The 21623-nt window shown below is 35.0% G+C and overlaps 1 protein-coding gene and 7 non-coding genes across 10 annotated transcripts; 7 read left to right on the top strand and 1 right to left on the bottom strand.

Moving 5' to 3' along the window:
* Nucleotides 1–149: 149 nt before the first annotated feature.
* On the top strand, nucleotides 150–220 carry Trnag-ccc (transfer RNA glycine (anticodon CCC)). Its single transcript has one exon. It is a non-coding gene; the product is annotated as a tRNA-Gly (tRNA).
* Nucleotides 221–965: 745 nt separating this feature from the next.
* On the top strand, nucleotides 966–1036 carry Trnag-ccc (transfer RNA glycine (anticodon CCC)). The gene has a single exon. It is a non-coding gene; the product is annotated as a tRNA-Gly (tRNA).
* Nucleotides 1037–2969: 1933 nt separating this feature from the next.
* On the top strand, nucleotides 2970–3040 carry Trnag-ccc (transfer RNA glycine (anticodon CCC)). Its single transcript has one exon. It is a non-coding gene; the product is annotated as a tRNA-Gly (tRNA).
* A 1644-nt stretch (nucleotides 3041–4684) lies between these two features.
* Trnag-ccc (transfer RNA glycine (anticodon CCC)) lies at nucleotides 4685–4755 on the top strand. The gene has a single exon. It is a non-coding gene; the product is annotated as a tRNA-Gly (tRNA).
* A 1566-nt stretch (nucleotides 4756–6321) lies between these two features.
* Nucleotides 6322–6392, top strand: Trnag-ccc (transfer RNA glycine (anticodon CCC)). Its single transcript has one exon. It is a non-coding gene; the product is annotated as a tRNA-Gly (tRNA).
* A 738-nt stretch (nucleotides 6393–7130) lies between these two features.
* Trnag-ccc (transfer RNA glycine (anticodon CCC)) lies at nucleotides 7131–7201 on the top strand. Its single transcript has one exon. It is a non-coding gene; the product is annotated as a tRNA-Gly (tRNA).
* Nucleotides 7202–9624: 2423 nt separating this feature from the next.
* Trnag-ccc (transfer RNA glycine (anticodon CCC)) lies at nucleotides 9625–9695 on the bottom strand. Its single transcript has one exon. It is a non-coding gene; the product is annotated as a tRNA-Gly (tRNA).
* Nucleotides 9696–9899: 204 nt separating this feature from the next.
* Nucleotides 9900–20366, top strand: LOC127866641 (MAPK regulated corepressor interacting protein 2-like). Of its 3 annotated transcripts, XM_052407347.1 has the most exons (7): nucleotides 9900–10033; nucleotides 10147–10219; nucleotides 14374–14504; nucleotides 17620–17667; nucleotides 17792–17827; nucleotides 18429–18482; nucleotides 20129–20366. In XM_052407347.1, the coding sequence occupies exons 1-7, from the start codon at nucleotides 9970–9972 to the stop codon at nucleotides 20200–20202; spliced, it is 480 nt and encodes a 159-aa protein (XP_052263307.1). In that variant the 5' UTR covers nucleotides 9900–9969; the 3' UTR covers nucleotides 20203–20366. The 3 variants fall into 3 exon arrangements, with proteins under 3 accessions (XP_052263307.1, XP_052263308.1, XP_052263305.1); XM_052407348.1 differs by lacking the exon at nucleotides 17792–17827; XM_052407345.1 differs by lacking the exon at nucleotides 20129–20366 and having other exon boundaries at nucleotides 18184–18482.
* The last annotated feature ends 1257 nt before the right edge of the window (nucleotides 20367–21623 follow it).

Below are 21623 nucleotides of genomic sequence, written 5' to 3'. Positions count from 1 at the left end.
GGCCACATTTATGATTCAATCCGGATGAAACTTGGTTATATGTTTAAAATAACATTTTCTATGCGGAGGTCAAATCGTGTTAATATTACTAAAATTATTTTATAAAAACATGTTGTTCTTTTTTTAATTATAGGCATCTGGCGACATCGGCGCCGCTGGTGTAGTGGTATCATGCAAGATTCCCAGTCTTGCGACCCAGGTTCGATTCCCGGGCGACGCATATAGTTTTCATCAGCATAATTAAATGATCTCTTAAAATTTGAACGTGCAATATAAGGGAAATGCATTAGGTGCTTTATTTTATATTCAAATATATGAAATGCAATAACAACAATAATCCGCCGTGCTTTATATAGAAACTTACTTCTATATTGTTCCATTTCTTTTGTTAAGTTCTTAAAAATTTCTGCACGAATTAAGATTTATTATGTCCCAATATCAATAAGTTTTTATCTCAGCTATTGTGTCAACCTATGAATGCAATGTTTGTTGTCAATTGTTAGCTCGTTAATACTCTAGATAACGCATTTTTCATGCAGTCTTGTTGAAACTTGTTCAAAATATCTATCCTAACATGTAAAGACCTATTCGAAGCTGGATCATATGTATCCAAAAACCTAGTCACCAGGTCTAATCTTAGACTAACCTTGTTTCATATCTGAATGCCACATTTATTATTCCATCTAGTAGAAACTTGGTTGAAATGTCTATCTTGACAATATCCAGGCAGAGTTTAATTTGGGTCACATGCAACCAAAACCTACCAGGTTGGTCACTTGTTCGAATCTTAGATAAGTATTTTAACTACTCTATAGGGGCCACATTTATGGATCAATCCGGATGAAACTTGGTTATATGTTTAAAATTACATTTTCTATGCGGAGGTCAAATCATGTTAATATTACTAAAATTATTTTATAAAAACATGTTGTTGTTTTTTTAATTATAAGTATTTGGAGACATCGGCGCCGCTGGTGTAGTGGTATCATGCAAGATTCCCATTCTTGCGACCCGGGTTCGATTCCCGGGCGACGCATATCGTTTTCATCCGCATAATTAAATGATCCCTTAAAACTTGAACGTGCAATATAAGGGAAATGCACTAGGTGTTTTATTTTAAATTCAAATATATGAAAAGCAATAACAACAATAATCCGCAGGGCTTTATACAGAAACTAACTTCTATATTGTTCCATTTCTTTTGTTTAGTTCTTAAAAATGTCTGCACGAATTAAGATTTATTATGTCCCAATATCGATAAGTTTTTATCTCAGCTAACGCAATATTAGCTATTGTGTCATTCTAGTAATGCTATGTTTGGTGTCACTTGTTAGCTCGTTAATACTCTAGATAACGCATTTTTCATGCAATCTTGTTGAAACTTGGTCAAAATATCTATCTTGACATATAAAGACCAAATTCGAAGCTGGGTCATATGTATCCAAAAACCTAGGTCACCAGGTCAAATCTTAGACTAACCTTATTTCATATCTAAAAGCCACATTTATTAATCCATCTAGTAGAAACTTGGTTGAAATGTCTTTCTTGACAATATCCAGGCAGAGTTTAATTTGGGTCACATGCAACCAAAACCTACCAGGTTGGTTACTTGTTCGAATCTTAGATAAACATTTTAACTACTCTATAGAGGCCAAATTTATGGATCAATCCGGATGAAACTTTGTTATACGTTAAAAATTACATTTTCTATGCGGAGGTCAAATCGTGTTAATATTACCAAGAAATATCTTTAAAAAAGATATACGGCGTTGATTGTGGTTGCAGTTAATGAAAGGTAAAGACTTCAACGAATGAGATCAAAGATAGCGAATGTCTTTTTCTGTGCAGTTCTTAGCTGCAGCAAACGCAGTACGGAATGATACGCGGAGTTTTCGCGGCTTATTTTACATTATTACATATTGCTGGTCATAAACGTATAGAAACAAAACAAAAAACCAAAAGAAGAATGGAAGTGAAATTAAAACATATGAGTCAATCGGCCACACGCGAAGTATCCGTACATATTTTAAATATTTATACGCGCGTTCTTCGAACAAACTTGTTTTAGTGGTTTGTCTGGCGTTGCTATTTGATTCGATTATTAACAGTATCGAGAATCATTGCGCTCATGCTTACTTCATTAGTCAAATTCATTAGTCAATATGATGGCATAATTCTTGTTAAATTAATTAAAAATAATATTTATCATGGTATTGTTGTAAAACACATTAAGAATATATTATTGACATACCATATGATATCGCTGGATATCTTCATTTAACATCTGTCTGGTCTAAAGAAAATTCCAGTTCACCTAGTTCGCGCTATAGCGTCTTTATTATGTAACGATTATTTTCCTGGCCGCGAACTCCGATCAGCACATAGGGTAGAGACGCAGCGATGACCTGTATGTAAACTCTGACATTCACACACAGTGGCCGCAAATTGACCCGATATACCTCGCGAGTTGAAATGCAATGCATTAAAGTGAGTCCTCGCTTCCACTGCTCTCTATACTTTAACATGTTAACATGTTGACAGGAATATGGAAGTTAGTACTAAATATGAGAACATAGCCTTTAAGTGCAAAAGTTCTCGCTCTGAAAATCTTCTGAAAATAAAAGGTGGGCGCACAAACTGTATTGATGTCGAGATTGAGTGTAAAACTGTTCTATCTATTAAAAAAGCCTTTTAATTAGATATATAATTGTTTCATGCTGAACACGCAGTAAAACAGTGTTACAAAGAAGCGGACATGTTTCCAATGTTCTGGTCGTATTCTCAAATCAGCCAATGCAGTCAATGAAGTGTATTCATCTGTACTTGGCCGCGGGAAGTATTATTTGAATTCTTTTGGACACTAACAAAGGTCAGGCTAAGGTGAAAAGCTGGCGTATACAGCTAACGCCGAATAAAATTATATAAAAACATGTTGTTGTGTCTTTAATTACAAGTATTTGAAGACATCGGCGCCGCTGGTGTAGTGGTATCATGCAAGATGCCCATTCTTGCGACCCGGGTTCGATTCCCGGGCGGCGCATATCTTTTTCATCAGCATTATTAAATGATCCCATACAATTTGAACGTGCAATATAAGGGAAATGCACTAGGTGTTTTATTTTATATTCAAATATATATGAAAAGCAATAACAACAATAATCCGCAGGGCTTTATATAGAAACTTACTTCTATATTGTTCCATTTCTTTTGTTTAGTTCTTAAACATTTCTGCACGAATTAAGGTTTATTATGTCCCAATATCAATATTTTTTATCTCAGCTATTATGTCAACCTATTAATGCTATGTTTGTTGTCAATTGTTAGCTCGTTAATACTCTAGATACCGCATTTTTCATGCAATCTTGTTGAAACTTGGTCAAAATATCTATCCTGACATATAAAGACCAAATTCGAAGCTGGGTCATATGTATCCAAAAACCTAGGTCACCAGATCAAATCTTAGACTAACCTTGTCTCACATCTGAAAGCCACGTGTATTATTCCATCTAGTAGAAACTTGGTTGAAATGTCTATCTTCACAATATCCAGGCAGAGTTTAATTTGGGTCACTTGCAACCAAAACCTACCAGGTTGGTCGATTGTTCGAATCATAGATAAACATTTAACTACTTTATAGAGGCCACATTTATGCCTCAATCCGGATGAAACTTGGTTATATGTTTAAAATTACATTTTTATGCGAAGGTTAAATCGTATTAATATTACTAAAATTATTTTATAAAAACATGTTGTTTTTTAATTATAAGTATTTTGAGACATCGCCGCCGCTGGTGTAGTGGTATTATGCAAGATTCCCATTCTTGCGACCCGGGTTCGATTCCAGGGCGGCGCATATTTTTTTCGTCAGCATAATTAAATGATATCTTAAAACTTGAACGTGCAATATAAGGGCAATGCTCTTGGTGTTTAATTTTATATTCAAATATATCAATAGCAATAACAACAATAATCCAACGGGCTTGATATAGAAACTTACTTCTGTATTGTTCCATATCTTTTGTTTTAGTTCTTAAAATTTTCTGAACGAATTAAGATTTATTATGTCCTAATATCGATAAGTTTTTTATCTCAGCTAACGCAATATTAGCGATTGTGTCATCCTATTAATGCTATGTTTGTTGTCAATTGTTAGCTCGTTAACACTCTAGATAACGAATTTTCATGCAATCTTGTTGAAACTTGGTCAAAATATCTATCTTGACATATAAAGACCAAATTCGAAGCTGGGCCATATGTATCCAAAAACCTAGGTCATTTACAATTATCTATGCGGAAGTCAAATCGTGTTAATATTACTTAAATTATTTTATAAAAACATATTGTTGTTTTTTAATTATAAGTTTTTGGAGATATCGGCGCCGCTTCTTCTTCTTCTTCATTATTTTTATCGAGTGCACCGGGATTGTCTCCCATATGGCCATCGCCCCCAGAAAGACGTGTTAGTTGGTTACGGGGGATAGTGCAAGATACAGGAGACACCCCGTTCCAGAGGTGACCCTGGGTCTTTTAGTGCCCGGTGTATAGCACCTAGTACACTGCACCTCGGTTTAACGTCTCATGCGAAAGACGAGTAAGTAGGTTAGGTGCAGCGGGGCATCGAACCAGCCATCTCTGGATTGTGAAGCCAGTGTGTTACCACTAGACCACGGATCCGCTACTATCGGCGCCGCTGGTGTAGTGGTATCATGCAAGATTCCCATTCTTGCGACCCGGGTTCGATTCCCGGGCGGCGCATATCTTTTTCATCAGCATAATTAAATGATCCCATAAAATTTGAACGTGCAATATAAGGGAAATGCATTAGGTGTTTTATTTTATATTCAAATATATGAAAAGCAATAACAACAATAATCCGCAGGGCTTTATATAGAAACTTACTTCTATATTGTTCCATTTCTTATGTTAATTTCTTAAACATTTCTGCACGAATTAAGGTTAATTATGTCCCAATATCAATATTTTTTATCTCAGCTATTATGTCAACCTATTAATGCTATGTTTGTTGTCAATTGTTAGCTCGTTAATACTCTAGATACCGCATTTTTCATGCAATCTTGTTGAAACTTTGTCAAAATATCTATCCTGACATATAAAGACCAAATTCGAAGCTGGGTCATATGTATCCAAAAACCTAGGTCACCAGATCAAATCTTAGACTAACCTTGTCTCACATCTGAAAGCCACGTGTATTATTCCATCTAGTAGAAACTTGGTTGAAATGTCTATCTTGACAATATCCAGGCAGAGTTTAATTTGGGTCACTTGCAACCAAAACCTACTAGGTTGGTCGATTGTTCGAATCATAGATAAACATTTAACTACTTTATAGAGGCCACGTTTATGACTCAATCCGGATGAAACTTGGTTATATGTTTCAAATTACATTTTTATGCGAAGGTCAAATCTTATTAATATTACTAAAATTATTTTATAAAAACATGTTGTTGTTTTTTAATTATAAGTATTTTGAGACATCGGCGCCGTTGGTGTAGTGGTATTATGCAAGATTCCCATTTTTGCGACCCGGGTTCGATTCCAGGGCGGCGCATATTTTTTTCGTCAGCATAATTTAATGATATCTTAAAACTTGAACGTGCAATATAAGGGCAATGCTCTTGGTGTTTAATTTTATATTCAAATATATCAATAGCAATAACAACAATAATCCAACGGGCTTGATATAGAAACTTACTTCTGTATTGTTCCATATCTTTTGTTTTAGTTCTTAAAATTTTCTGAACGAATTAAGATTTATTATGTCCTAATATCGATAAGTTTTTTATCTCAGCTAACGCAATATTAGCGATTGTGTCATCCTATTAATGCTATGTTTTTGTCAATTGTTAGCTCGTTAATATTCTAGATAACGCATTTTTCATGCAATCTTGTTGAAACTTGGTCAAAATATCTATCTTGACATATAAAGACCAAATTCGAAGCTGGGCCATATGTATCCAAAAACCTGGGTCACCAGGTCAAAACCTTGTTTCATATCTAAAAGCCACATTTATTAATCCATCTAGTAGAAACTTGGTTGAAATGTCTATCTTGACAATATCCAGGCAGAGTTCAATTTGGGTCAAATGCAACCCAAACCTACCAGGTTGGTTACTTGTTCGAATCTTAGATAAACATTTTAACTACTCTATAGAGGCCACATTTATGACTAAATCCGGATGAAACTTCGCTATATGTTTAAAATTACATTTTCTATGCGGAAGTCAAATCGTGTTAATATTACTTAAATTATTTTTTCAACACATATTGTTGTTATTTAATTAGAAGTATTTGGTGATATCGGCGCCGCTGGTGTAGTGGTATCATGCAAGATTCCCATTCTTGCGACCCGGGTTCGATTCCCGGGCGGCGCATATCTTTTTCATCAGCATAATTATATGTTATCTTAAAACTTGAACTAACAATATAAGGGCACTTCTCTTGGTGTTTTATTTTATATCCTAATATATGAATAGCAATAACAACAATAATCCGCCGGGCTTTATATAGAACTTACTTCTGTATTGTTCCATATCTTTTGTTTTAGTTCTTAAAAATTTCTTAACGAATTAAGATTTATTATGTTCTAATATCAATTAAGTTTTTATCTCAGCTATTGTGTCATCCTATTAATGCTATGTTTGTTGCCAATTGTTAGCTCGTTAATACTCTAGATAACGCATTGTTCATGCAATCTTGTTGAAACTTGGTCAAAATATTTATCCTGACAAATAATTGCCAAATTCGAAGCTGGGTCAATTGTATCCAACACCTAGGTCACTAATCTTAGACTAACCTTGTTTCACATCTTAAAGCCACATGTATTATTCCATATATTAGAAACTTTGTTGAAATGTGTATCTTGACAATATCCAGGCAGAGTTCAATTTGGGTCACATGCAACCAAAACTAACAGGTTTGTCACTTGTCCGAATCTTAGATAAACATTTTTACTGCTCTATGGGGGCCATATTTATGACTCAGTACGGATGAAACTTGGTTATATGTTTAAAATTACATTTTCTAGGCGGAGTTCAAATCGTGTTCATATTACTGTAATTATTATATAAAACATGTTGCGAATTTTAAGTTATAAGTATATGGAGGCATCAGCGCCGCTGGTGTAGTGGTATCATGCAAGATTCCCATTCTTGCGACCCGGGTTCGATTCCCGGGCGGCGCATGTATTTTTAAGCCGAATAATTAATTGATCCCTTAAAACTTGAAAGCGCAATATAAGGACAATGCACTGGGTGTTTAAGTCATCGGTAAATATTTTCGAACAGATGAGATGTAAAGTCCAAACCCAAATGACCTTCCGTTTCTTTTCTTATTTTTTGTTTTGTTAAATCATTTTTGATTGCTTTACATTTCTTTAAGGTTCATGTAGAGGCTTCATTTTGAAAAATGTGGGACCCCTAGCATTGAACTCAAATTTGACTAAAGGAAGAGTGCCACATTGAAAATGTATACATATATGCTTTAAAGGATGTTTTTCCTTCAAACTGCTACCAATTTTGTACATCAACGTATCATAACATCCACAAAATCAATCAAAATACAAAGCGATTTTAACAATAAAATATACATTATTTTCAAAAATCTGAATAATGTTTAGTCCATGTATTTCGGCGGAAAATTATATAACTAGTGATTAATATCAACATTGACGAGGGCAAGTTACGCTTAAATAGAAAAAAAAGTTTACATATCTAGAAATATCAAAACTCGAACACATGTCATTTCATCACCATGGGGGCAGCCATTTTTAAATAAATAAAATAGAAAGAAACATGCTAAAAACTCACTCATCGCCTAATTGACATTCCAAACGGTTGACGATAACAAATGCACTGGATTGTAATCTTTCAGTTGATGTTGTCAAACTGCACGATCAGACCTCATAAACACTCAAAAGAAAAACTATGTCAGAAGCATTTCACCAATGTTTACAATCGTTGTCGAATCACTGTACTAATATTATTGCGCATAAAATAGTACGCTTACAGACTGACAGAAAGATCGATACGTAACTCCGAACAATTCATCACGGTATACTGTTCTATTGATAATATATAATAATACATCGCTTTAACAATCTAAAAGTAGAAATAATTCTTTTAAACGGAGTTTTTGATAACGAAAGTGAAAACAACGGAAGTTGGATGGCTATTCTGTGAGATGCACTTCGGCTCCAGAAAAACAATACAAATAAACTAAAAAAGACGTGTGGGGGACAATTTTCAGCTGGAAAATATTTGAAATAGGCTAACTGATGATATCTCTACGTGGTCATTTCTGTTATTTAGTGCGATCTCTTGCTGATTAATGTTAATAGTTGTTTTACTAGTTGCCAACCAACTGTCAAATTAAGAATGTTTCCTCAGGTATGTGTATACACATACCCGGTTTTCTCACCACTGCACGTGGTTTGGACCGATTTGTTTTGCATGCTTTTCTACGGAGCACAGCGATGGCCACGCTTTAAAAATGGGTAGAAGGAATCGAAATATAAAATCAATCGGTTTGCCAATTTCTTTATATTCCTTTACAATTTTATATGTCGTCTGCAATGAGTGCAATCTATTTCAATTTGAGATGGTTTAAAATTTGCAATTTGGTTGAGAGGTAAATAACAAAATTGTTAAAGCGGGTATATACGATCTTGTCAAATATTTATTTATTAATATAAAATGTGTAAAAATTTATTATACATATATTTCAATATGAACTAAAATAAAAGTTAAGAAGAACATGTGTCGAAAAATGCTAAATAAGCCAGATATTTAATTCTGAAATCGAAAAAGGCTGTACAGCCGAATTCGCCAGCATGTATATCATGCATGTACGATGTGAATCTAAATTTAGTTTAACGGTTCATTTGAAATTCCTGCAGCGATATCGATTCATACGACACACAAACACTTACTAAAAAGACGAATGCATCGGTTATTGTAGGAAAATAATTACGAATTATCTTCGTCACAATCGGCTCAGGGCCCTAATTTGTATTTGCTGTATTTTATGAAATTCGTCTTAAATGTATCATTTTTCTTGCATATTGTGTGTTATTATAACATATTTGTATCAATATTTAACAATTCAGCACATATTAAAATCGTATATACCCGCTTTAAGCCTTTGAATTAAAAGTGTGACTCTTATTATCCACCATACCTGGATTTTTAAAAAGTAGTTACGTTTTAGTTATTTTTAGAACTTTGTTTAGGAAATTTATCCAAAAAAGGCAGTTGAATAAAAACTCATTTGTTGTTTTATGACAATAATTTTCTGTGAAATGTTGCTAACTTGACCTTGTATATGTATATAGCTTTGTATTTATTCAACTTTAGGTAGTGCATATCCGTCCTAACTTTAGATTGAGATTTTGTAAATTAGTGTAAAAATGTATTGGTTTTAAACCAAAATATGAATAAAGCACACAAATATTGAATGTCAAAAATGTGTTTATGTTATTCTTCAGTCTTAAGCTTTAAAATGATATATTGTTTGACCATATTGTACCGCTTTGAATGAAGATAAACCAAAGCGAAGTTTTAATGAATTTCATCCCCCCCATGAACCTTAAGCGAAACCAAAACCACATGCGCCGCCCGGGAATCGAACCCGGGTCGCAAGAATGGGAATCTTGCATGATACCACTACACCAGCGGCGCAGTTACAAAAGTTGTGCAATAACGTATTATTAACAAAATATATGTAATATATTTTTGATTTATAATACAAATAATATTAGTTTTCTTTATATGGGGTAATAATTCATCATCCGTTTATTGAAATTTTAGAACTAAAAAAGAATATACACAAAACAAACACAAAACAATATCAAAATTAGTTTCCATATTGTGCCCGGCGTTCAACCTATATTCAACGTATGCGCCGAGTACCAATTGTGTTTACAACCGGAAACGCACATGCGCAATAACACCAATGGGTCGGGGAATGTACGCATTACCGAGTAAACCCAGCAAAATTGCGGCTTACGCGAGAATCGGTGGGTAATTTTTTACTTTTTTGCACTAATTTGTCACGGTTTCGGACGTGTCATGTACCGTTTGAATCTTTAAAAACTCTAGAATCAGATTATCTAGTTTGTTTTAATTTCAGTGCCTTCAAAGACATTGAACAACCTTGAAGTTGCAAGGGAATCTGACAAACAACAACCAGCCTTGGTTATGAGGTATTAACAACGTCGTTAAATCACTGCTGCAGCATGCATGCATAAGTACGCTGGAACAATTTAAAACTAGATGCGTGTTCAAAACTGTTTTAAACATATGACGACATAATTAAAAGTTAGGTTGTCTCAGGATTTGCACTGAAATCCTACATGGATCTTTTCTTGTTTTTGTATTTGAACTATTTCATTATTTGTGCCTTGTGGCAAGCCTTAAGATTGTAGAAATAATTACTATTTTCATAATTATATTCTAAGTTTGTGCTTATTAGCACGGCGTTTTCGTCTGACGACCACCGTCCCCGTGGTGCTAAAAGCATAACATTTGCTCTAAAATCAAAGTGCAGGGCTTACTCTGCCATTCGCCAAATTAGCCAATGGCTACAAATTGACCTATTTGGCTAAAGAAAATTCTATTTGGCTACAACTTTTTTCTTCATTAAAACCTTAAAATGGCCAAAAATAGAAGAATTTTGCAATAGCAAGGTGAATTTGGCTAAAGAAATTTTTGAGCCAGGGGAAGCCCTGAAGTGCTTCTACCTACAACTTTGAAACTTCATATGTAGATGCACCTTGATGAGTTCTACACGCCACACCCATTTAGGTCATTAGGTCAAAGGTCAAGGTCACTCTGACCTCTAAAAAAAATTTATGACAAGCTTTTATTTATTTTAAACTGCCCCCATAGCAGAGCGTGGCACCTGTTATGCGGTGCACTTGTCATATTTCCTCTTTTATGTATTTTTCATATAGTTTTCCTAAGGAACACAAAATTATTCATTTTTGAGTATTCTTCTTACTGCAGTCTGTTGAAATTTCTTCACAAGCAATTAACTTCTACTTCTACTTGTTACTCCAGAACAATCAATCCTGACTATGATTGGGAGGCGCTGTCAAGAAAACTGTGTTAAGAATAAAATATTAGTGCAGATTAACAGATAAAAGTTCAAATATAAAAGTGTGCAAGATTAAAAACATAATAGGGTGGCTAAACTGTAACTGTCACCAGCCTATCTTTGAAGATATCTAGGCTGGGACTGGACTTGACCTGGTATGGGAGACTATTCCAAAGTCTTAGGGTTCTCGGGGAAAAAGGAGTTTAGGTGGTACTGTGTACGGGAATGGGGGATCAGGAAGTTCAAGTTACGGGTAGGGGTGAGGTGGTCATGGTCAACGTAAACAAGGTTGTACTGAATTTTATAGAGGAGGATGAGGGAGGTTTGGAGTCTGTGGCTTTCTAGGGTGGGCCAACCAAGCTCATTTGCATATGAGTTACGCTACTCTGGAAGCTATAGTTGCTACAAACATATCTAGCCGCAGCTCTTTGGACACTTTCGATGTTGTAAGTTAGACTTTTCTGCCAAGGGTGCCAAATTACAGAGCAGTATTCTAGTTGGGGTCTAACATATGTGAAGTAGGCTGTGGTTTTGATTTTCTTATTTTGAGTTTTGATGTTTCTCTGAATAAATCTTAGGGAATTTTATTCCTTGGAGGTTGTGTTGTTTATGTGATGTGTCCAGTTTAGGTCTTTTGAGATGGTTACTCCAAGGTACTTCGCAGTATCGGCGGATTTTAGGATTTTCTCATGTAGGGTGTAATTGAAGATAGGGGGGTTCTTTTTGCGTGTGATCCTTAGTACCTCACACTTATCTGGGTTGAACTCCATAGCCCAGTCCCGCTACTAGCCTTCAAGTCTCAGTAAGTCCTCTTATAGTCCTCTGCTGTGTCATTTTTAAGGCTATTTGTTGTAGGCAAATCCTGAAATTGAAATCTGAATGCACGACTCAAGAAGAAACTTTTTCCAAGATGGTGGTTTGAAACTATCTACACAATCGATTACTTATTATCATAAGTTAACAGACAATAAATGTTTGACCAAAAAGAAACAAATATAAAGACTAATAGTAAATAATTATACCCCCATTACTGGTAATGGGGGCTATATAGGAGTCACTTTATCTGTCGGTCACGTTTGTCTGTCCAAAAAATGTCATCCGATCTTCACCAAACTTGGTCAGAAGATGTATCTAGATGATGTCTAGGTCAAGTTTTAATATGGGTCATGCAGTGTCAAAAACTAGGTCACGGGGTCACTCAGTGCGTTTTAAACAAAAAGTTTGTCCGGACCATAACTATGTCATTTATCGTTAAAATGATTTTAAAATTACTTGGTACATTTGTTCACCATCATGGGACGGTGTGTCGCGTGAAAATAGTTTGTCAATATCTCAAAGGTCAAGGTCACACTTTGAGTTCAAAGGTAAAATACTTGTCCGGGCCATAACTTATTCGTTTATTGTGAGATTTGAAAATCATTTGTTCACCATCATTGGACGGTGTTTTGCGCGAAAGATTTACTTCGACATCTTCAAGGTCAAGGTCACACTTTAAGTTCAAATATCAAAAATGGCCATAAATGAGCTTGTCTGGGCAAAAACTATGTTGTTCATTATGAGATTTAAAAATCATTTGGTACATTTGTTCGCCATCATTGGAAGGTGCTTTGTGCGAAAGAATTACATTGATATCTCCAAGGTCAAGGTCACACTTTGAGTTCAAAGGTCAAAAATGGCCATAAATAAGCTTGTCCGGGCCATAACTATGTCGTTCATTGTGAGATTTTTAGATAATTTGGCACATTTGTTCACCATAATTGGACGGTCTGTCGTGCGAAAGAATTATGTCCATATCTCTAAGGTCAAGGTCACACTGAGTTCAAAGGTCAAATATGGCCATAAATGAGCTTGTCCGGGCCATAACTATGCCGTTCATTGTGAGATTTTTAAATCATTTTGTGCAATTGTTCACCATCATTGGACGGAGTGTCGTGCGAAAAAATTAAGTCGATATCTCCAAAGTCAAGGTCACACTGAGTTCAATGGTCATAAATGAGCTTGTCTGGGCCATAACTATGTCGTTCATTGTGATATTTTGAAAGAATTATGTCAATATCTATAAGGTCAAGGTCACACTTTGAGTTCAAGGTCAAAAATGGCCATAATGAATCTTGTCTAAGCAATAACTATGTCATTCATTGTGAGATTTTAAAATGACCCTGTACATTTATTTTGTTCACAGTCATTGGATGGCAAGAGTTTGAAGGTCAAAATGGCCATAAATGATAATGGCATAATAATTCTTAAAAATCGCCATAAATTAGCTTCTCTTGTTTTGTGAAGACAAAATGCCAAATAGTCTGTGTCAATGCAGCATGTGGGGGTATACGTCACGTCTGTGACAAAGCTTTAGTTATGTTTAGAATGATTCATAGTCATATATGTATGCCCCCCTTCGAAGAAGAGGGGGTATATTGCTTTGCTCATGTCGGTCGGTCGGTCCGTCCACCAGGTGGGTTCCGGATGATAACTCAAAAACGCTTGGGGCTAGGATCATGAAACTTCATAGGTACATTGATCATGACTCGCAGATGACCCCTATTGATTTTGAGGTCACTAGGTCAAAGGTCAAGGTCACAGGTGAAGGTCACCTTTAGCATGGTTCAAACAAGGGAAACAACTACTGTTTAGGCATGTCCTTTTTATTACAGCATTTGCCTCCCTTTAATTCATTTAAAATCTCATTTTACAGCAGAGATTCCAAATCTGACCTGCAAATGAGCCCCATATTTACTGCCAGTGCTAGGTTACCTTTTCCCTTTACTACTACTACTGATACTACTACTACTATACTACTATTACTACTACTACTACTACTCCCCTCCTCCTCCTCCACCACCACCACCACCACCACCATTCACAGTGACAAAAAACGTATTCACACAATGGCTGCTACTACAACTTATAGCCCATATAGGGGGGCATGCATGTTTTACAAACAGCCCTTGTTATAAAATGTTATTGATGTAACAACTTTATGAAAATTAGCCATGACTCAACTTGCTTATAGCATATAGTATAATACTATATGGTAGGTTCTTGTTGAGTCGTTGGTATAGAGATTGCGTTAAATCACTTGATAGAATGTTGGGATACGATTACGTACCCAGCCCGTATGTTACAAAAAAAATTGACTCAGTGACCGTTGTTTTGCTAATCAAAAAGGCGACAAAAACAGGTAAATATTGTAATTCACCATAACTGTAATTCACAAAATACAATGTATAAAGAATAGTTATTTCTTTATGTTAATATTTTCAGTTCTCCAAAGCCAGTGTTCAATGGAAATGGACAGAGATCTCGCTATATCAACAATGTGAGGTCAAACAGTACCCCATCCCCGCCACAGTTTTCACCGCAGCATGAAGAATTTGTGAAATATCTCTCAGACAGTATGTGTGCATTTCATTAACAATTATGTTTAATTTGTATATAAATACATCTTCTTTGCTGACTGTTTATTATGCCTCCTTCAAAGAAGAGGGGGTATATTGTTTTGCTCATGTCGGTCCGTCGGTCGGTCCATCCATCCACCAAATGGTTTCCGGATGATAAGCTTAGGCCTAGGATCATGAAACTTCATAGGTACATTGATCATGACTGGCAGATGACCCCTTATGATTTTCAGTTCCCTAGGTCAAAGATAAAGGTCATACTGACTCGAAACAGTAAAATGGTTTCAAATGATAACTCAAGAACGCTTAGGCCTTATTGCCGCCTAGGATCATGAAACTTCATAGGTACTGTAATTACTAGGGATGGCAAAATTATTCGAATATTCGATTGAATGGTCAGTATTTCGAATAACAAAATTTATATTTGCATATTCGCATTTTTTTCCAAACGTAATTGCAATAATATTTAATGACCTGCGATCCGCTTACTAATTGGCTTCCGAAATCATTTGGGATTAACATGTGTGATGTGACGTTCTCCGTGTCAAACTGATAACGCGGCCCGTGTCAGCGTTGATTGCGCAATGCAATATACACACTCTAAGGCCCCGAACTGTTTGTCAATGGGGTGCCATTTAACAGCTTCAATTGACTGGCGAATAATAATTAAGTTTTTGTGATCACAGTATGAACAGCCATTAAAACGTGTGAATTACCCAAATGCGCAAAGCAATATAAACACTCTCAGAAAGGGCCCGAACTGTTGTTTGTCAATTAGGTGCCAATTAAGGGCTTCAATTGACTGGCGAATAATAATTTAGTTTCTGTGATCACAGTTTGAACAGAAACAAAACTATGTGAATTACTCAAATTTAACAATTGATATAAACTCAATAAACATACAGGATATCGTTATTATAAAAATTTCAAATAAAAATAAAATTCTATGACATGATGGTTGTCCTTATATTTTTTCTTAAATATTTGGTGTACTTATTGATATGTTTTTATATAAGCGTACATGCAATCGGTACTTTAAAATTTCAAATAAAAATACAATTCTATTACATGATATTTTTCTGTCTATTTGGGCCCGATTAGAGTATCTGTCATAGTATTAGCAGTCAGCGATACAATTATTCGATAGCAACGTTAATAAACAGCCTTGTATTTAGCAAACGGATATAACTTACACAACAATGGAAGTTAACACAGAACAAGTTTCACTCTTTTCTAAAATATATATCGCCTAAATAGGCTTTTTCAAAGTTTGTTTATAAAACTCAGATACAGTTTATTTCTATTTCTCAACACAACAATTGTATATTCAAATGTATCTCTGTGTCAATTTATATTTAATATCCCTAGTTGTTACGAACTGAGTAATAAAGGTTAAATCAATCCAGCCGTTTGCACGCGAATATTCGAATATTCGATTGAATGGATTTGCGAATATTCGAATACCGATATAGGTATTAGATGCCATACCTAGTAATTACTCTATGTTTTTGGACATTCTAAGTTTTCGGAACCCCATTTTTTAGCAAAAATAATTATTTTTCGTGACTTAATTTTCGGACACACGAGTTTTCGTCCATAATTAATGTCTCTAAGTTTTCGGACAATATATTTTACAGCCCTATGTTACCAAATTTCGGTCCTGTTTTCGATATCTAATGACACTTCGATCATGGTGTTTTACAACCAGATTAACATCATAAAACATGGCAGGTGCATGCCTGAGGGCAACGGACCATTACATTTGCGTTATGGTGTAAATAACCTTGTAAACCGGTATTAAACAATGGTTTCGCCCGATATAATAAGCGTGATGACAATTACCAGTGGTAGTGCCAATTAACAATTCAATTATCTACCGCAGTGGTACTACACATTCTCAGTTAAATAACTGTGACAAAAACCAAACGCTTCAAAGTGTGATGCACCCTATTGCATGTTTTACGAACAATGGAAGGTGTTAGACAACAGCTATCGGAAATTAACAAACAAAGAATCCATAGTTTGCTTTTTTTTATTGCGTTAATTACAGGTTCATACTAGCGAGTATCAGTACATCACATGCTCATCTTTGAACTCGTTGGTCAAAGTACAGCCTTGTAGTAACTTTCAGTCAAATAAATTAAGCATTTAAAATTACTTTAAATGCAGTGCAAACATTTATAACTGTTATTTATACTATACGGCATGGTATTTTACAAGCGCGTGCTATTACCGGTAGTCGTTGATACAATTTACGCTATCTAAAGTATTTTCGGACACTTCAATATTCGACTCTAAGTTTTCGTACATCTGTATTTTGTGAATATTTTTCGTATCTAAGTTTTCGGACACGAAAAAAAAAAATATTTAAGTGTCCGAAAACATAGAGTAATTACGGTATATTGATCATGACTGGAAGATGACCCCTGTTGATTTTCAGGTCACTAGGTCAAAGGTCAAGGTCACAGTGACGCAAAATAGTAAACTAGTTTCCATATGATTATTCAAAAATGCTTAGGCCTAGGATCATGAAACTTCATAGGTTCATTGATCTTGACTGGCAGATGACCCCTATTGATTTTTAGGTCACTAGGTCAAAGGTCAAGGTCACTGACTCAAAACAGCAAAATGGTGTCTGGATAGGTACATTGATCATGGCTGGCAGATGACCCCTATTGATTTTCAGGTCACTATGTCAAAGGTCAAGGTCACAGTGACCGGAAGCAGTAAAATGGTTTCTAATGTATTCACACAATGGCTGCCACTACAACTGACAGCCCATTTGGGGGGCATGCGTGTTTTACAAACACCCCTTGTTAACTTGATGTATAACATGTGGTGTATATAAATAACACAAAAGCATTAAATAGCTTCACTTTAGGGTCATATCATGGTCCATGCCTCGTTGAGCATCGATCCTTGTCCACGCTGTCTTGCCATTGGGAAAGGCCTGAGAACTGTATACTTTGTTTATAACTTAATTATAACATGAACAAAGAAATAACTCATTTTCTATTGCTTTGGGTAGTCCATATAATGATTGAGTCCAAAATATCTTTATGTAAATGCATGCATCGTAAGTACTGTGGTAATAGGGCCTCTGATTTTTCAGGCTGGAACAGAGTCAGTAGGGAACTAGAAAATCGCACAGGCAGAGATGGTAATAAATAACATTTATTTTCTGTACTTGTATATAAACATTGTCAATATCATTTCAAATATTGAATTTAACACTATACATGTATATATCAGTATAGTCATGCTATATAGTGCCTTTGTTGTAGGTGCATACCATTATAATGTTCTAAGGCATCGTCAAGGTATTTAAATGTATTTAATAGATTTGTTTTTTGAGAAAGCTTAATGTGTATGTACAATGATATGACTTCAACTTACTATTTCTCAAATGTGTTATATTTATTGTATTATTTTACCATTAAAGATCTTGTCAAATATTTATTCATTAATATAAAATGTGTAAAACACTTATTATACATATATTTCAATATAAACTAAAATAAAAGTTTAGAAGAACATGTGTCGAAAAATGCTAAATAAGCCAGATTTTTAATTCTGAAATCAAAAACGGCTGTACAGCCAAATTCGCCAGCATGTATATCATGCATGTACGATGTGAATCTAAATTTAGTTTATGGTTCATTTAAAATTCTTGCAGTGATATCGATTCATACGACACAAGACCACTTACTAAAAAGACGAATGCATCGTTATTGTAGGAAAATATGTATGAATTATCTTCGTCACAATCGGCTCGGGGCGCTAATTTGTATTTGCTGCATTTTATGAAATTCATCTTAAATGTATCATTTTTCTTGCATATTGTGTGTTATTATAACATATTTGTAATTCAACACATATAAAAATCGTATAATCTCGCTTGAATAATTCTATGTATTTTAGCCTCATCAGGACCGACTTTATACAGAGAAAAGAATCCCAACCCTAAGTTGAATGGTATGTTGACAATGATTTGAATACTTTGTGTTAAGCTCTGTTTTGTTACATACTTGTCAGAAACAGCAAATGGTCATGAAACTGTGTATATGAAACATTACAACTGAATAACAAAATAATGCATGACCTTTATAACTCCAGAAGTCAAAGTCAAGTGTCTATTCCCAAGTGTAGAAAAAAAAATCCACCCAAAAAAGTTTTTTAAAAAGTCAAAATATTAGGACATTGTTAGTTCACCTAAGCACAACGTGCTCATGGTGAGCTTTTGTGATCGCCTTTTGTCCGTCGTGCGTCGTCAACATTTGCCTTGTTAGGGACATATCACTTTCTGAAATGGTCAAAAGTGGGTGGGGTAATGTTAAAGAATAATTCCTTATATAAGCATTCTATATTAAGTTTGGAACAATATGTACAATTAAAATAGCATATACTTCAGTGATACATGAACCAGTTCTAATGAAATCTTTCAAAAAGATTAAATAATCACATTTTTTCACTTTAAAAACCACTTTCTTCTTGGGCGACCAAAGTCCTTACTTTCTTCATAAATCCACTGTTACCAGCTGGAACATACACCACTGAGTTCGAAAATGGTTTTGTTTGCTTTAAAAACATGGTCACCAGGGGCGGGGCATTTTTCCTTATATGGCTATAGTAAAACATTGTTAACACTCTAGAGGCCACATTTATTGTCCATCTTCATTAAATTTGGTCAGAAGATTTGTCTCAATGATATCTTGGATGAGTTCGAAAATAATTATGTTTGCTTGAAAAACATGGCCAACGGGGCGGGGCATTTTTTTTTATATGGCTATAGTAAAACTTTGTTAACACTCTGGAGGCCACATTTATATTCCGATCTTCATGAAACTTGATCAAAAGATTTGTTCCAATTATATCTTGTTATCTCAGGTGAGCGACTTTGGGCCTTTCAGGCCCTCATGTTTTATGTATTGGACAAATAATTCCTTTACCTAAATAGTGATGTGGCACTTGAACATGAGGTTGAAATATGAAACTGTACAAATGTTCACATACATGCAGTGCTGCAGCTAGGCTTGACTGGGCATTGTCAGCTCAGGTACTACTTAAAAATACCCATGGTACTCTTAAGTATACTTGAAACTACCCGGGTATGGAAAAGATACTAAAAAGTACCCCTGATAGTGATATAGCCCGGTGCCTAAAAGCGCATTTTCTGTACCCTGGGAGTATACTTAACCGGGGTACTTTAAAGTAGTCACTGAGATGACTTATTGATTTACAGCGAGGCCTAAATGGAATGGCGCAGCACCATGTTTTTCTTAGGTCTTGACCTTCATTCTTGACGTCCCTCAATGCTCTTTTTGAACAAATAACATTTTTACACAACAACTTTTAAAAGTAGTTTTCTAGTGATCTAAATTTACCCATTCAAACTTATTTTATTAATTATGGAAAAAAAATTAAAGTGAAAAAAAACACATAGTATGAAATATATGACACATGTTATATTTACAATTTGCCACAGGGTATTATACAACAGCATGCGCTTAAATGCCCTTTTGACGAAAGATCACCTTGCCCTTTACAAATTCTAGCTCGAGCACTGAACATGAATGTTGCATGTAAATGAAGGATCTGATTATTGCTACTATTTGCTACAGATTTTAAGGCCTTTGATCTAGACAAGTTCTGGGGAGAGCGGTTCCTTCATCAGGCCACAAGCGCGACCAGTTGACCTTATTTCATGGTTACCACAGCAACGACCCCGATGTGCTGATTATCCTCACTGATCATTGGACTTTATATCATTACACAGTCATTTTTGTCATGTTTTATCTTGTGGACATTTTTGTAAATAAAGATGTACAAACTTTTTATCATAAAAATGAAATCTTTGAACTGTGTTTTGATTTCTTCCAGTTTAACTTTATAAACATTTTCCTGCATCACCTCACAACCGTTGCAATATTTGTCGATTTTGCATTGTGGACAAAAGATAACTTAGACCTCACCGCAAAAACTTAAATATTAAATGTTTAATTATTAATTTCTTATCATCAAACAAAATAACTGAATAACATGAAACAAAAGTCAAAAGAAAGTCAGAAGTATATGTGTAGGCAGGTGCAAAATGAATACATCCTCAAAAACTAGTAGACTGGAAGAAAAAAATGAAGATGAGCTTGTGTCCAGTGCTTCTAACAAACAGGAGAGATTTTGTCAGTAGTTTTAAAATTGCTGGCAAGCTCCCCTGTGCAATTTGAAAAAAAAAAATAACGAACATCCGTCTGTTTCAATCATATGCACGGGATTAAGTATACCTACCTTTGACCGATGCTACTGAATATTGAGCTTTTAAGGAAGAATGTAACAATGCGGCATTGATGCTCCGCTGACCTGTGATTGCTATTCCAATCCAAGAGACCAACTACGTCTACATTGTCTGTGAGGTCATTCATCAAGATTCGATGTACCATTTTGTCTTGTAGCTGATAAGTCATTTTTAGCTTAACTTTTCGTGCAATATTTTGAGCTATACTTCTCATCCAAATTGGACCTTTTTCATCGAAAACACGCATGTTCCCCACAGGTGGTTAGCGTGTGGCTATGATATTAATTAGTGAAAACATCATTTTGAATGATAAATAATCATATTATAACGAAAAATTAACTTTTCTGAAAAAAAAAAATATTTCACTATCAAATATATATATATTTGATAGTGAATTTTTTTTTTTCAGAAAAGTTAATTTTTCGTTATAATATGATTATTTATCATTCAAAATGATGTTTTCACTAATTAATATCATAGCCACACGCTAACCACCTGTGATGTTCCCATGCAGTTGCCGACAGAATGCAACTGGATTCGTTAAAAGACAGTAAAAGCAACGCGATTACACTACTAACCTATCTCCTGCTCGGCTAATAACTTTAATATTCAATTAAATTCGACTTTTTCGCTACATGCACAGGGGCCAGTAAAAAAAAGTATATGCAAGAAAAATGAAAAGGGCACCAACGCAATCCTACTACCGGACATGAATTCCAAGGCACTGCTGCACAATTCATATGTTTAGCACCAAAAACGCTGCACAGATTTACAGCAAAATAAATTATCTTTCAAGCGGTACCTGTGTCATTCCATTCGATGCA

The sequence above is a fragment of the Dreissena polymorpha genome, chromosome 2 (assembly GCF_020536995.1).
Source record: "Dreissena polymorpha isolate Duluth1 chromosome 2, UMN_Dpol_1.0, whole genome shotgun sequence".
Taxonomy (NCBI): domain Eukaryota; kingdom Metazoa; phylum Mollusca; class Bivalvia; order Myida; family Dreissenidae; genus Dreissena; species Dreissena polymorpha.
Note: the sequence above shows the minus strand (reverse complement) of the source record. Positions and strands in the feature narration are given on the sequence as shown.

Excerpts from the sequence above, each read along its gene's own strand:
- LOC127866641 (XM_052407345.1), top strand. The coding sequence starts at position 9,970 with ATGGGTCGGGGAATGTACGCATTACCGAGTAAACCCAGCAAAATTGCG. Across the intron at positions 10,034-10,146 it reads TGCGGCTTACGCGAGAATCG|TGCCTTCAAAGACATTGAAC; the intron begins GTGGGTAATTTT and ends TTTTAATTTCAG. Across the intron at positions 14,505-17,619 it reads TGTGAAATATCTCTCAGACA|GCTGGAACAGAGTCAGTAGG; the intron begins GTATGTGTGCAT and ends CTGATTTTTCAG.